This window comes from Lepidochelys kempii, chromosome 9 (assembly GCF_965140285.1).
Source record: "Lepidochelys kempii isolate rLepKem1 chromosome 9, rLepKem1.hap1, whole genome shotgun sequence".
NCBI classification, from domain to species: Eukaryota; Metazoa; Chordata; order Testudines; family Cheloniidae; genus Lepidochelys; species Lepidochelys kempii.
The window spans coordinates 16,821,123-16,836,826 of record NC_136388.1 but is presented as its reverse complement, the minus strand read 5'-3'; the positions used below and the strand labels follow the sequence as shown (position 1 = coordinate 16,836,826).

General features: G+C 39.9%; 1 protein-coding gene and 1 non-coding gene across 6 annotated transcripts in view; one reads left to right on the top strand and one right to left on the bottom strand.

Moving 5' to 3' along the window:
* The window catches only part of PRKCI (protein kinase C iota), a 53,424-nt gene extending 43,445 nt beyond the window's left edge, over positions 1 to 9,979 (top strand). For all 5 annotated transcript variants that reach the window (XM_073359458.2, XM_073359457.2, XM_073359456.2 and 2 more), the window contains 5 exons: positions 1,700 to 1,825; positions 2,649 to 2,728; positions 4,509 to 4,598; positions 4,907 to 5,022; positions 6,945 to 9,979. In XM_073359458.2, the coding sequence (XP_073215559.1) occupies positions 1,700 to 1,825; positions 2,649 to 2,728; positions 4,509 to 4,598; positions 4,907 to 5,022; positions 6,945 to 7,032 (500 nt within the window). In that variant the 3' untranslated portion in view covers positions 7,033 to 9,979. The remainder of the gene's footprint in view (positions 1 to 1,699; positions 1,826 to 2,648; positions 2,729 to 4,508; positions 4,599 to 4,906; positions 5,023 to 6,944) is intronic.
* Positions 9,980 to 15,041: 5,062 nt separating this feature from the next.
* On the bottom strand, positions 15,042 to 15,114 carry TRNAV-AAC (transfer RNA valine (anticodon AAC)). Its single transcript has one exon. It is a non-coding gene; the product is annotated as a tRNA-Val (tRNA).
* Positions 15,115 to 15,704: the final 590 nt, after the last annotated feature.

The window sequence follows — 15,704 nt, the reverse complement described above, 5'->3', positions numbered from 1 at the left end:
ATTTGATTTATTTCAGTGCTGCATCATAAAATACTTGAGCTGTAATGCATTTCTGTTAACTTCCTTGTAAAATGATTTGTGGAAGAAAATAAGAATCACCATACTAGATCAGACCTATGATCCAGCATCTTGTTTCCAGCAGTAGTCGGCACTAGATGTTTCACAGGAAGAGGCAAGATATCTCATTTTAGGCAGATGCGGAATAGTCTCCGCGCTCTTTCCCACCCCCCCACCCCCCCGTTAGCTAGTGGTTTAATCCCTTATAATTAGCATTAAACCCTGAAGTATGAGGTTTTAATATCTTCCACAGTTTATTAACATTAGCTATTATAACTCTGGATTGTTATCCATATAAATGTCCAGTTAGTCCCTTTTTCAATCTTGTTAACTTCTTGGCCTCAATGACGTTCTGGGACAGAATTCCATGGTTTAGTTATGCATTTTGTGGGGGGAAGGGGGGAATTCCGTTTTGAATTTGCTACCCTTTAATTTCATAGAATGTTCTCTTGTGTCATGAGACAAGGAACAAACTCCTAATCTCCTGTCTCTATACTATTCATTATGTATTTTCGTCACGTCTCGTCTTATTCATCTTCCTTCTAAGGTAAAGAATCATTCTTCTCGGGGTCCAAGATAAATTTGCCTCTCTCCTGTCTCAGTGGTAAAGCATTTGTTAGCTTAGAACTTGATCATTTGCTCCCTTTTTCACTGTAGCTCTCTTATAAACCTAAGTATTGGGTCACAGATACTATAAAGTAAACAGGTACTTAAGCATTTTAAAATGCTTTATCCATATAAACCTAAGTAAAATGTATCTAGTGACCTTTAATAGCTATTAAAATTTATACAAACACAGTATGTACAAGTTCTATTGTAGGTGTAACACTTTTTTCTCTTTCAGGATTAACTTGGCCACTTTTATAGTTATACTAATACAAAAGGGTATTTTGCTAGTCGCAGACATTTCTGGAACATTGCATTACTTGCATCTTATGTTTTTGGCAAAAGCCTGAGGCTCACCCTATAACCTATCACAGTTGCCTTCCTTCCAGAGGAGGGAGATGGCTTAGTATTGTCTTGTTAGGTATGCTTAATTTTCAGTGACACAAGACCCTTCCTCTTTTCTGCCAGATTCTCCCCAGGCTAAGCAGGCTATCTTTATAGCAGTCCCAGCCTTGAGGAGAATCAAGATACTAGAACTGTTAATTGATCCCTGTCTTCAGCAGTGAACAATAGAATATGTGATGTCACCTGCCTAAATAACCATTGTTGTTTGTTGCAGTGTTTGACACAAATATCTGTGTAACCTTCCACCAAAAAATGCTGTTAATACACAGCTGAGGCTGAGAGTTTTTTATTCCCCCTTAAATACTAACATTACTACTTAAAGTTGAGAACCTAATCTTTAAGGTTCCAGCACCAACCTTTTAAGTCTCCATTCCATCTCCTTCCCGAGTACTGCCTTCCATCCTGCACATAATGAACCAGAGGACTTCTGTTCCCATTGTCATGCCCACCTTAAATGTACAGTAGTCTTTAGGTCATAACTTAACCATTGCATGCCTTTCTGACTATCAAGACGTCCAATTATTCATTTGTAAAATATATCTTGTTCTTCATATAGTTAGCATTGATACTTATTAAAATTAAGTCCTCCCTGATAAAATAGTGCTTATTCTGATTTTTTTTTAAATCCTAGGCTTCAGCGTTGACTGGTGGGCATTAGGTGTACTTATGTTTGAAATGATGGCTGGCAGATCCCCATTTGATATTGTTGGAAGCTCCGATAACCCTGATCAGAACACAGAAGATTATCTCTTTCAAGGTGAGTAGTGGTGAGGTTTTAACGTACAATAGATTCTGCTTATTGGCAATCCTTTGGCTGACAGCAAAAAGTTACCATTATCTGGCAGTTGCCAAAAAGCAAAAGTTAGGTTTGTAGGGCTGCAGCTGAAAGTACTGGAAAGTGCCTTACCTGGCTGCAGCCCTGCAAATCTATCTGTGGGGAGGATGGGTGCAGCTCAGATGCCAGGGCCCCCCCTGAGGAGGGAAAACTGTGGCCAGGGCAGCAGTGGGGGTGCTGGAGGACCACTGAACTGCACAGTACCAATCTCCACTGCTGTCCTGCCGACAGCCTCCTCTCCCAGTCCGCAGCACTGGGTCTCTAGCAGGGTTTCCCCCATTGGGTGTGGATGCAGGCGTCTCTGCCCCTTACCTCCTGTGCAGTCCCTGAGCACAAACAGGTTTGTGGGACTGCAGCCACGAAAGGAAGCGCTGGTACATGGCAGCACCAGCTGCACACAGGTTTTTGGGGTTGCAGCCAGGAAAGGCATTGTCCAGTGTTTCCTTCCTGGCTGCAGCCCCACAAACCTGCCTGTGGCTATGTCCCCCCCCCCCCCCCCCCCCCCAAAAAAAAAAAAATCAGTAAGTGGCTTGCCATTGCCAATATCCTTAACATTAGTTAATGGGATGGGATTGGTTCCTGACAAAATGTTGCTGTTAACAGGAAGTTGTTTATATTAGTGTTGCTATTAAGCGGCATCCACTTTATTTAGTGGTTTTTGTTGTCTCTACAAAACACTCTTTTACAAAGAAAAGAAACTTTAACCATACGAAGTTCTGATGTCTTAAATTCTCGATTCTTCTAGTCATTTTGGAAAAACAAATCCGTATTCCACGATCCCTTTCTGTTAAAGCAGCAAGTGTTCTAAAAAGTTTTCTTAACAAGGTAAGATCTAAAGCCCTATATTTGAACTAAGGTTTTTCAAGAGCTCCCATTGTCAACTTACACTTACGAGGATATAACTGAAATTAAAATTGCCTCTGAGCTGAAGCTCTGCAGACAAGGTCTAAGCCTGTTCTAAAGCAGAATTCTTAATAGATGGAACTGACCTACATTTGGCTGATTTTTTTTTTAACTGTTTAAAAAACCTGAAACTTTGTAAATATTCAGACCTAATGGGTAAAACACAAAATAAAAGATCTAGAAATGCACAGAATAGTCATATTAACCAGGCATTGAGGAAACAGATACTTTTACCATAATTTTTGAAACATCACTTCTGAAATTCTGTGGTACTTATGGTCTGCTAGATCATAATCATTCTGAATGATTGGAAGTAGGTGGACTTAATGCGTGTGGAATTTTGCATTGAAACAATATGGCCAGAATATTTCAGAAGGGAACTTCTGAGAGATCACTTAAGACTTCTTATTTCAGAACAAAATGTCTCCCCCCATGTTAGTTAGTGAAGGTCTTGAATGCAAGTTTCTGGGCTTGACAAACTTCCCTTTCAAATGTGATGACAAAGACCATGTCATTTATTTTTAAATACCAAAGACATTAAATTTTGCTTGGAAAATTGACATGAACTGGCGGCAAATGCTTATCAACTTTTTCAATAAGTTAAACGTGTGTTACAGCAGTGGTCACCAACTGGTCAATCACGATCAACAGGTTGATCCTAGAGGATCTCTGTCAATCGCGTTCTCCGGTGGCGCAGTGTGGCTGCCACTAAGGCAGACGCCCTGCCTACCCCAACCCCATGCTGCTCCTAAAAGTGGCCAGCGCAGTCCCGGGGGCAGGGGTCTCTCTCTGCACGCTGCTCCTGCTTGCAAGCACTGCCCCCGCAGCTCTCATTGGCTGGGAGAGCTGCGGGGGGCGGTGCTTGCAGAGAGGGGCAGTGTGCAGAGCCATGTGCCCCCTCCCCTCTAGGTGCTGCAGGAGCACGTTGGGCCCCTTCCGGGAGAGGCATGGGGCAGGGGTAGGCAGGGAGCCTACCTTAGCCTCGCTGCACTCACTGCCAACTAGGAGCCACTGGAGATAAGTGTTACCCGGCAGGAGGCCGCACACCAACCCCCATCCCTGAGCCCCCTCCCAGAGCCAGCACCCCAAGCCCCCTCCTGCACCCCAGCCCTGAGCCCCTCCCGGAGCCAGCACCCTAAGCCCCAGCCCTGACCCCTCCTCCCAGAGCCCGCACCCCCTCTTGCACCCCAATACACTGCCCCAGCCCAGAGCTCTCTCCTGCACCCAAACTCTCTCTTAGAGCTTTCACCCTTCACCCCTTTCTGCACCCCAACCGTTTGCCCCAGGTTCAACTTGGGGTCTTCTAATGGGGTTGCCTGGGATTGTCAGATGTTCTCCACCTATGAAAATTCCCATATTAAATCCAGTTGTGACCTCGCCAGTATAGGTCTCAAGCATGCAATATATTTTGATATTTGCACATTTTAACTAAAAGGGGGGGGGCATATAACCAAATACAGAAGCTTGTAACTGAATTACAGCATATATTAGGCAATTCTTCCTGTTTCTGAAGGCAGAGTAAAACAGTTGCAGATTTAAATTTGAGAATAGGGCTACTTTGGCCAGTGCGTTAGCCTAATACACTTGCAGCTTTGACATTAGTGTGTCTTATGAAATCTACGAGTAACTTTAGCCTTTTATGCTCGAGGTCACACATTCTCCAAATAATTTTTCACTTTGAAACATTTTCGGTTTTCCATAGGATCCAAAGGAGCGTTTAGGCTGCCATCCTCAAACAGGATTTGCAGATATTCAGGGACATCCATTCTTCCGCAATGTTGATTGGGATCTGGTATGTAAACACTGATGGGTTTGTTTCTTCTGGTATGTGCAGTATAACTCTGAAAGTTTGTCTTAACTGAAGGTTAAAAGGGATGCCTAATATTTTTTAACTGTTTTAAACTATTCTGTAAAGAGAGGACGTAGATTCCATTAACCCTTTTACACACTAATCATATTAATTTATTTAATTAATTTGCTGGAATATTTGTAAGAGACATGAGAAATTTAAGTAATGTTTTCAGAACTCAGTCCTTTTTTAAACATAAATGTAATCTGTCTGATAGGCTGTTACTCATACATACTTTAAATTATTTCTAGATGGAACAAAAACAGGTGGTTCCTCCATTTAAACCAAATATATCAGGTGAATTTGGTCTGGATAACTTTGATTCCCAGTTCACTAATGAACCTGTCCAGCTCACTCCAGATGACGAGTAAGTAACTCAAACTTAACAAAACCTTTTTTAAAAAAGTTAGTAAATTATAATGGTGCAAGATCAGTTTGATTGGCTTTATAAAAGATGTACCTACAGGGTTTTTATTGCAGTCTGCTGCTAGGGTGTGGGAACTTCCATTCAGTGTGGTTCTCTCTAGACTTGGAAAAAGTGAACCGAATTTTACACCAAAATCATTACAAAAACTTTGGGAGTGAAAAAGATGCTCTCAAAGTGTTTAAAATTTTTATGGAGACAGTCAATGAGTGCTCTTTTGGAGGTGGAGGCTTGAGGGTATCCTCTTCGAAGAGACCTTTTGCTAACACAAGCACAGGTGTTTGATTTTTCAGTGTGCTGGGTCTTGCTTGACCCTTAGCTCTGCTCCCGACCCTGCCCCCACACCACCCCTTCTTCCAAGGCCCTGCCCCCTCCCCCAGCACGTCTCTCCCTCACTCCTCCCCATCCCTCTCAAAACCTCCTGCATGCTGTGAAACAGCTGATTGTGGTGGGGAGGGTGTGGGAGGCACTGATCAGCAGGACCTGCTGGCAGGTGGCAAACACTGAGTGGGCAGGGAGGGAGCTGATGGGGGGGGGGGGGGCTGCTCAACACCCACTGTTTTTCCCCCGGTGGTGCTTTAATCCCGGAGCACCCTCTGAGTTGGTGCTTATGAACACACGCCATATTTGCAGTCTGGTAGATCTTTAACCAAGATTTGGGGGTTTTAATTTCATCATTTGATTTCTTGGGACGCTGCAGTCTTAAGGGTACATCTACACTACCCGCCGGATTGGCGGGTAGCTATCAATCTATTGGATTGATTTATCGAGTCTAGTGTAGATGCGATAAATCGATCCCCGATCGCTCTGCCGTAGACTCCTGTACTCCACCCTTAGTAATCAGCCTAAACCAGACTGCTCTCTTTATTTTAGGAGCTTGAGGGCTTTCTATAGTATTTAATGAAATAACTTTGGAACATTATGCATGAATAACTTGTAAGCACTACCAGCCGATACAAATGTTCCATACCCTCACTTATTGTAAATAAGTATCTTGCTTGAGATAGTTGAGTGAAGATACACTGAGAGGAGTAGTAACTAATTTCTTAATTTTTTTAAGACACCATCCATTCTAGAAGGGTTTAACCTAACAGACCTGTAGAGAGTGCTGTGCCAGGAGGACCTAAAGACAGGAGAAGCCAAGTCAGCTCTCATAAATGGAGCCAGCCTCGTACCTCTGTATGCAGTAAGAAAAGGAGGACTTGTGGCACCTTAGAAACTAACAAATTTTTTTGAGAGCTACAGCTCACTTCATCGGATGGATTCAGTGGAAAATCTCCCCACTGTATTTTCCACTGAATGCATCCGATAAAGTGAGCTGTAGCTCTCAAAAGCTTATGCTCAAATAAATTGGTTGGTCTCTATGGTGCCACAAGTCCTCCTTTTCTTTTTGCGGATACAGACTAACACAGCTGCTAGTCTGAAATCTGTATGGAGTGTTCAGCCCCTATCTCTCTTTGGTAAAGAGCAGAGACAGCAGGAGCCATGGGGAGGGCAGAATGTGGTATGAAGCCAGAAGTCTCTTTGTGTTTAGAGGCTGGCAGAGAAATAAGTTTGTGTGAGGATTTTGCTGCACTGAGATGGAGTGGCTGGGCCTACTTTGGTGCCTGGATGAAGACCAGAACAGGGCTGTTGCCTGTTCTCTTATGCACCTGTTCGTTGCTTGCTTCCCTGCAACTTCTTGACTCCTGTTCCTCAGAGGACTACAGAAGAAAGCCCTCCTTAGGGTTCTAAAGTTTAAGACCAACTCTTTATGGTTTAGTTTCCTCATCCTTTTTATATAACTTTGATACTCTTAGTTGAGTAATATTGCAAGTAGCAATTTTGTGTTAACTCAAGATACTAACTAGTTTTTATTTTAACAGTGATATTGTGAAGAAGATTGACCAATCTGAATTTGAAGGCTTTGAATATATTAATCCTCTTTTGATGTCAGCTGAGGAATGTGTCTGATCTTTCGTTTCTGGACTGTGCCATATATTGCACCTATCACTTGTTTTCTGCATGGATAAACAAATTGCCATTTGGTTGCACTTGCATCAAATGAAAAACATTTTACCCTTGCCACCAGCTGTGGAGTCAGATTTTTAATCTTGGTTGTTACAACTTGGTATCATGCTGAACTTTGTGTTAGGCTGCAGAAATTTTTTGAAATGTTAATCTTCCAACAATCTTGCCAAAGTCTAATTTTAATATAGAAGCAGCCATTGGTTGCTAACTCTCAGCTAGCGATTTTTCTGTTTAAACTGCTGTAAGTAATGTAGCTGTCTGCTTAAGGAAAAATCTTCTTACTGCTTTAAGAGCATGTGTTGCATTAGGGCACATAATGAAACAGCATTAAAAGCCATTATATACTTGCATTTTAACAGCAAGACTGACAAGACTTTAGCCCTGGTAACTTCTAAAGCCTCTCTCCAACCTTGTTATGTACACTGACCTTTTCAGGTTTACAGTTGAAGCTGTAGTGTTGCCCCCATACACTCAAATGACAGTAGGACAGCAGTTCTTTAAAATGGGTAGAGTGAAGGAGAGTGGCTGCTTTCTTGGACTAGGGAACATTGATTCTGTTCCAAGAGAAGATTATGCTCGTGTAATTGAATGAATAGATTCCACTCCTGAGCTACTTCTGATTGATAACTGGGGGTGTGTGTGTGTGTATATATATATATATATATATATATATATATATATATATATATATATATATATATATATATATATATATATATATATATATATATAATCTCTCTCACACTCACACACACACACACACACACTTTGCTATGTGAAAAGTGAGTGCCTTTCCAAGCCTCTCCCTTTCAGCAAGGGCTGTAAGTGATGTAAAGTGTCAGTTTAAGTGAGTGGAACTCACTTCATACTTTTTTTAAAGGAAAAAATCTGCACAGAGAATTCTTTTTAGCAGAAATTGGCAGCTAATATTCAAGAATGTAGGACCTCATGTTATTTATTCCTTAAGTTTTGGTAGATCTGAAATGGTTATATTATAGCTACAGCCTAGCTAAGGAGAAGACAGTAAAATTAATAGAATCTTATTGCCATGCTGTTGGAAAAGTGTTCACTCTTCCCAGTGGAAAAAAGAGTGCATGTTTTTTATTCATGTAATCCAGTATCTGAAAAGTGGAAGGGCTAGCCACAGTGACTCCTGAACTTTTTTGGTGTTTTTCAATTATGAATAAGCTCTTCCAAATCTTAGGTGTCCACAATGGACTTAAACTAACTGGCAGAAAAATTGGAATAAATGGAAATAATTTAAACAAGAAGTGACTTGACCGGAAGTGTGATTCTTATAAATGTCCTTATGGATACCTAAATATTCAAACTTTTTTTTTTTTTTAAATCTTTGAGGGATCTATTGGCTGAAGAGATGCCAAATATATTTTATGCTTGGTTTTAAAACATTTTTAAGTAAAAGGGATATTAAGAGACAGTCAAATCTATATAAATTCTCCTATAAAAGGCTTAAGCTAAACTGCTAAGTTTAGTAAAAGCAGAGTTAATAGAACACTATTCTGAAAACACAACATACCTTAGGGCTTGTCTACACTGTGCTGGCAAAGCACATCAGGGGGTGGGATTTGTAGAGTGCACTAATATTCTGTACTGTGTACACCCTGCTGGTGTGCTCTAAAAGGTACCTAGTTTGCATTGATATAGTTGCAAGTGCCATGTAGACAAGCCTTTAGCAAGAGTTACCTAAGGTTAATGAGCTTCCCCTCTGCTGCTGTTTTCCCTTGAAAGCTATAGTGCATTGACACTATAATTTCAGTCTTGGTGATGTGAATTACCTTCATTTGTACACTTAAACTGTTTCATACACTGACTTAGTAGCTTTAATGAGAGAGGTTGACACTACGTGGTTCATGCCCATAGTACAGTACCTAGCTCACTTTTGTTTACAAGATACATTGTAAGACTAATCTTTTAAAAAATATATTAGGCTACATTTTCAAAACTGACAAGCTGTTTTGGGTGCCTCAACTTTTGGGAAGTACTGAGCCTGGCCCCCCTAGTCTCATGAAAATAATGCTCCTGTAAGATGTCTCAAGTTGGGCCCTTAAAATCAGAAGCTGCTCTTTAGGCTTTAATCTATTTAAATCTTAAAGGTTTTTTTCCACTACACAAGTTAAATTTGGGATAATCTTGAAGTATTTAGCCTTTGACTTGTAAAGTCGTCATCTGTATAGAAGTCTGGAATTTGTTGGTATTAAACTCGGAGGCTGCTATCCATGAGGAATGGACTGGACTCTGTACAGTGACTCAAATTCATAGGATATTCAGTGGAAAACAGTTTCATATAGGAAGTGCATTTTCAGATTTTCATCATGCACATAAAGATGAATGGAATTCTTACTTTGAAGTTTTTGTGCTTCATGCAAAAACTTTTTTATAGATAATGTTACAGAAGTTACGCATTTTTTATTTATGTATTTTAACCTTAAGATCTGCCTTCTGTTTTAGTATCAACTTAGTTAACAAAAAAAGTGGTAAATATTTTAAACAATTGTCACTGCAAGTCTATTTTTTACTTTCTCTTCTAAACTCTAAGTGCCATGACATTAACTGTTAATTTTTTTTAAGTTGTTAAATGTGTAGAGGCTGTCTTAGCATATTCAGCAGGGAAATCAGGCATGGACAGTCAAGTACAGTAGGTTATTATATCTTGTAAAGATAAACTGTCTACATCAGGATCATGTGTTTGTGGAGTAACCTCATTTCTGTATACAAATTGGACTCTGGGTGCTCTTCTAGTTGAATACTGTTGCTACTGTATTTTTCTGCTTCACCTAGAACACTGTTTTGAACATTATACTGTGTAATCATTTCCTGTATTTGTGCACACTTTTTTTTACTTGTCTTTAAATAAAACATTTATATTAGGGCTCTGAATATTGTATTAACACCAGTATAACGCACTCAGAGGATGATGGATAGTTTCATGTAACTGGATTGTATGCTGTAGTTGGAACCTCTACAGTTTTATCCAAGTCTCTTCTGCAAGCAGTTCCCACAGCACACTGACTTGCATTTCATAATTATGTAGCCATAGACCTTCACCCAGGGAAGTCCTGAAATAGTGACCCAACAAAAGAATCAAGTTTGTGTGCAAGAGAAAGGAGCAAGGCTTAGGAGTACTTAGTGGTGCTAGCCAGTGACTGAGCGGCTAGCATATATGACAGGTTTGGGGATAAAATTGACAGTTTACAGTGCTATTTCAAATCAGAAAGAATGGGATAATTTTGTAGCTGTCATATGGAGATCACGTTGCAACTGTAACCAAACAATTTGATTAGTGCTGTTTATAAAAATATTACATTAAAAGATATTATGGCAAGGATATTGTGTTTTTAAGAGTGCCAGATCATACTCAGTTCAGCCCAATTGTGTGCTTGAGTACATCCAAGGGCCCCAACAAACAGGTTCCATTCTGCTACCAGGAAAACATCTTTTTCTGGTTTCTATGTGGACTGTGTTGCAGTAACACCCTTGGAAAATTTTACTTCTCCCTAGGTGAGTGCTGCAGCCACCTCCTACACTACCTAACTGCCTCCACTAAACATCATAAAAGCAAAAAGCATTCTTTCTCACCAGGAAAGCATCTCATTCTCAAGATAAGTCTGACCAGCTTCTCCTAACCTGTGAGATCAAAACATAGTCCAAGCCTATGTCCTCCCTGCCTTCAGAACCTGTCACTTTCCAATATTTGAAGCTGAGCGTTGATGTTAGAGCATTCCCCTAGAGTTTTAAAGGACTCAAAAGACACTTGCCCTCCTTGTGTGATCCTATGATTGATTAGGGTGTGAGGTTGTCAACCTGTGTCTTATGACCACCGCACCCTTCCCATATTAGATGGAAGGGGGGATCTGCAGGGGTCCTATTGTAGGAAAAAGTTGAGAACCTTTGCTCTTGAATTTCTTTCTAGGTGTGATTTTTGAGTTGCAGTGACATCAGCTAGGATAGGTGAAACCACAGATTTTCTTGCAAAATTGTATTTAACTATATTTTGCCACGACACGTACTGGTACTGAGAACTAATGCAAGTACCAAAAAAAACCCTCCATGTTTCAAATTGATCAATTCCTCCTGTCCTTGTGTCCCATCATGAAATAAAAGGATATACAGAGGTATCTAAACTCAGGCTTCAGTCATTTTGCTAAAAATAACTTACTGTATATGATTCACATTGATACAACTTGACATTTTCTCCATCACAGGTTTTTTTTAAACAGTCTCTTCTTAGACTGTCAAGCAGCTAACACGATTTTATATGTACATTGTAACATTCTAGTTACTATAATTTATCAAATCTTTAAATTGGGTGAGATTGTTACATTACCTTCTGGGGATGGCTTGGGAAGAATATCAAGCTGTACATTGGAAATAGGCACAACAGAAAACAGGTAATGCAACCGTTCCAGATTTCTATTCTGGTGGACTTGTGAAGATTTGTGCATGGTATGTGTCCTCGGAATAGTCTATCTTCTGCATAGAAATATTGGCTGTGCTTTTCCCACAGATGAGGAAATTGATCTAAATGACTTGTAAAAGAACAACAAGCTTCTGCTTATTTTTGCAGTGTCTAGAAAGAAAATTCACCTTCAAGTTTTGTTCACTTTAGAAATTCACATGGACTATTCTTGAATACTCCTGTGGCTGATGTAAGATTAACATCAAGTGCCAGCACTACTAATTAAAACTCGTGGAATAATGAATGACAGCTCTCTGAGCTCAACACCTATTCTTCAATTCAGGGCTGCATGTTCCTGCACACATTTGAGATCTCTAAGAGCCCTCCACCAAGAAAGACAAGACTTGACCTTCCTCATATTTCAAAGGGGAAGAAAGACACTTAGAACAATCTTTTGGGGGACACTAACAAAGTTTTATTAAGCCTACACTATCAATTATTTAATAAGCACTTGATACACAGTTATTCCTAAAAGATCTGATCCTGCATGCTGCTGAGCACCCTAAACTCTGTTGATGTCAGCGGAAGCTTGCCTCTAGGAGCTTTGCACCACTTCACAGGATTAAGCCATGAGTGGGGCCTACAACCGTGTTACGCAAGTCAAGTGCTGTAGATGTTACTGCAATATTTATAATATTACATCTTAAACATTACTAAAGCAACTGTTTTAGCTTTAACTTGTCAGAAAAAAGGACATGCTAACAAATACTTGCTTGACTAGAAAATGCATATTTTTGTCCTTTATCTCTGTGTTCAATTAAATTTTATTTTGGCAGTTTCAGAGATTATGTATCAGGAAACATTAGCAAATGCTAAATTTCTCTGTAGAAAACTCCCTTTGTTCACAAATGTGCCACTTGAATGGAATCTGATTCAGAAAACAGTGTGACAAGATTCTTTTACACATTTAGCAGTTTGACAAACAGTTTTAGTATGTGTGTTAACCAGCTCACCTGAAAGATTCTTTTATTTTAAGTCTTAGTACAACATTAATTGACATGTCACTTTGCAGGCAGTAATTTGGAATGAAATTTTTCACTTACGCATTAGAAATGCAGATCAGTTGTCTCACTCTCTCCCCTTCTTAGTGTGTGGGTGAGAGGTATCGCCCACCAGAGACTACATTAAAGAATGTTAAAGGTGACCTGTAATGGGTTTTTTAAAAAGTGTACTTTTTTTACTTTATTATATTGAAGACTTAAATTTTTGTGGGTGTGCTCTGCTTATTTTTATTTTAGAAATATTAGGCACGTCATCTCTTGTCTTCATTACTTTTGTAGGACCTCTTGGATGTCTTAGACATGGATCCGTTATCCCACTTCAACTGAAAAAAACAAAACACCCCTTTCAGGCTATATCAATACATCATATAATACAGAAAAAATCCTATTTATGTATTGCTTTTAAAGGTCTTCCATAAAGACATAAGTTGAGGCTGCTTTAGACTTAAACATATCAGTATTTTGAATACCTGAGGGTGTCTGGTTTTGCATTGCACTGTAAGACTGCCTTAAATATGAGTTTCCTTAGTATCCTAAGAAATTAATTTTAGTTTATGCACAAAGAGGTTAGTAGTAAAAACACAATTTTTTTTTTTTAATGCAACTTGTGAACAAGAACTGTAGGCAAATGTCTTTATGTAACACCATTTGTGCCAAAACACTTTACACACTTTTATATGTACAGGAATTAATTTACAGAAAAATGGGATGGCCAGGCATCCAACTGTACAATAGGACAGAAGGCTAGAAAAGTTTTGGACAAGGATAGCTAACTCTTACAAATTCATGAAAACTAATGTCCAGGCAGGACAGTTCCCATCCTCAATATCCTTCAGGTTCGGGCCCAAAGATGGGTAGATCCCAAATATTTCTATTTGCTATAATCCATTGCTAGGGCCCTGAATCCCTACATATTACATGAACACACAGTATTAGTACTATTCCAAAGTTCCCTTAATAGAACTAATTAGTGTCCTAGCCACAAGAATTTACTTAATGAAGGGGAAAAGAAAAAAATCTAAATGGGGATGATCTCCATCTTTTAAAAATGCTTTGACATCATTGGAATCTTTGTAAGTGAAACGTGGTAGAAGTTGTATGTCAGTGATTTTCATTCTCTGCCACTTTTTCTGAATTCTATTTCTTTCACTCTCCTTTTCTTTTGTCAGCTCACATTCACTTCACTTAGGAAGGAAGAATCATGTACACAACTACAAGATGGGGAATAAGTGGCTAGGTGGTAATACTGGGATATGGGGCTTATATTGGATCACAAATTGAAAATTCCACAGCTGTGGAAAAGATTAATATTGGGTGTATTAACAGCTGTATGTAAGGAATGGGAGATAGTTGTCCTCTTCCAGTCAGCATTGGTGAGGCCACAGCTGGAGTATTTTGTCCAATTCTGGGCACCACGCTTTAGGAAAGATGTGTCCAGAGGAGGGCATGTGGGGAACACGCAGGTTCACAAATAAACAAAAATTCCATTTGCAATTCTATTTTGGTTTGCAAGTACATCTCATTGACTTTTGGTTTTGACTGATACTTGAAGAAGGGGTAATATGATCTACAGCCAGCAGGGAAGCACCAATTCAGACACTGGTGTCTAGCCATTCTGGTTCCATACTTACTTGGCTTCTAATGTTGCTGGAATAGTCCTGCAGTGCATTCACATTGGCAAATCCAAATAATTTCAATTTGCTATACCTTCTATTTCTGTTATCTAATATTAAAAATCCTTCCCTGCCCCCTTCACAGGAAGAAAAAAATATTACGTGTTTAAACAAGCTCCAACATTTTGCTATATTAATTAAATTGTCTCTTTGGGCAATGATAGATTCAGCATTTCTTTGAGACTACTTTAAGCCCTGGCATTTTCAATTATGCTAGTTTTTCAGCCTGCAGCAAAACAGTATCACTCAGGCCTGTGTATATATGCCCTTCCCCTACTGGCACCTGTACCAAGCACATATATTTCTACAGCACCTCCTGCTTTCCCAAGGAAACAGTCCAAGAGAGGTATAGCTTCACATAGTGTAGGTGAAAGTAGACAGGGGTATATCAGTCTATTGTGCATATACTTACATCTGCTTGTGTTCTTCCACCACAACTGTAGATTTTTCCAGTGTTGGGCACATGATATATGGTTCATAGAATCATAGAATATCAGGGTTGAAAGGGACCTCAGGAGGTCATCTAGTCCAACCCCCTGCTCAAAGCAGGACCAATCCCCAATTTTTGCCCCCTGATCCCAAATGGCCCCCTCAAGGATTGAACTCACAACCCTGGGTTTAGCAGGCCAATGCTCAAACCACTGAGCTATCCCTCCCCCCATAAAACAAGAGTCAGACATTGGTGCTACCAATTATTAATTTGGTGTCCAATCACAAATACTTTGAATTCCAACTTCATTGGTAGCTTTGGGCACTCAACAAATCTCAGGAGGACCTGAGTATCTTTCAGAATTGGCAAACTGTTTCCGCCAGGTTTCGAACCGGGGACCTTTCGCGTGTTAGGCGAACGTGATAACCACTACACTACGGAAACTTGCCCTTGTTCAGTCTATAGCCCTGGTGAGATCTTCCATGGTGCACAATTCCTCCAGGAGCTGGCAGACCAACGGAGTTCCATGGTTTGTGTTTTACTGCTAACATGTGTCTGGATTGTTGGAATAGCTCCACTTCTGCATATTGGCTTTTTGACCTGCCAACTGTTATTCAGAGGTGATTTAAATATCTCCAGGTCGACCAATCCCTCTCCTCACATGCAGGAAGGCATTCTGCAACATCACCGTGCATTTTAACATCCTCGCTGAGTATTTTGAGACATGTGCACTACATTTCCAGTTGTGTAGGTGTCGGTTATGTTTTAAGCAGTTCTGTTGCAGCTAGGAAGCTTTTCCGTGATTTCAGATTGCTAATCAGGTGGATGAACAAAGGGGAAGAAGTTTAAAGAGACAAAAAATGAGTGTATTCAGTGGTTGTGTTCTGCACTAAAGGAGATAAGAGGTTTTGGTAAGTTTTCTTCTTTTCTCTGACACACATGGAATGGAACGAATTCACCCCACGAAAAGGGGTAACTCTTTTTGGAAGCATTCAAATGTTTGTGGAATGAATCTGTTTCAAACATGGACAGTT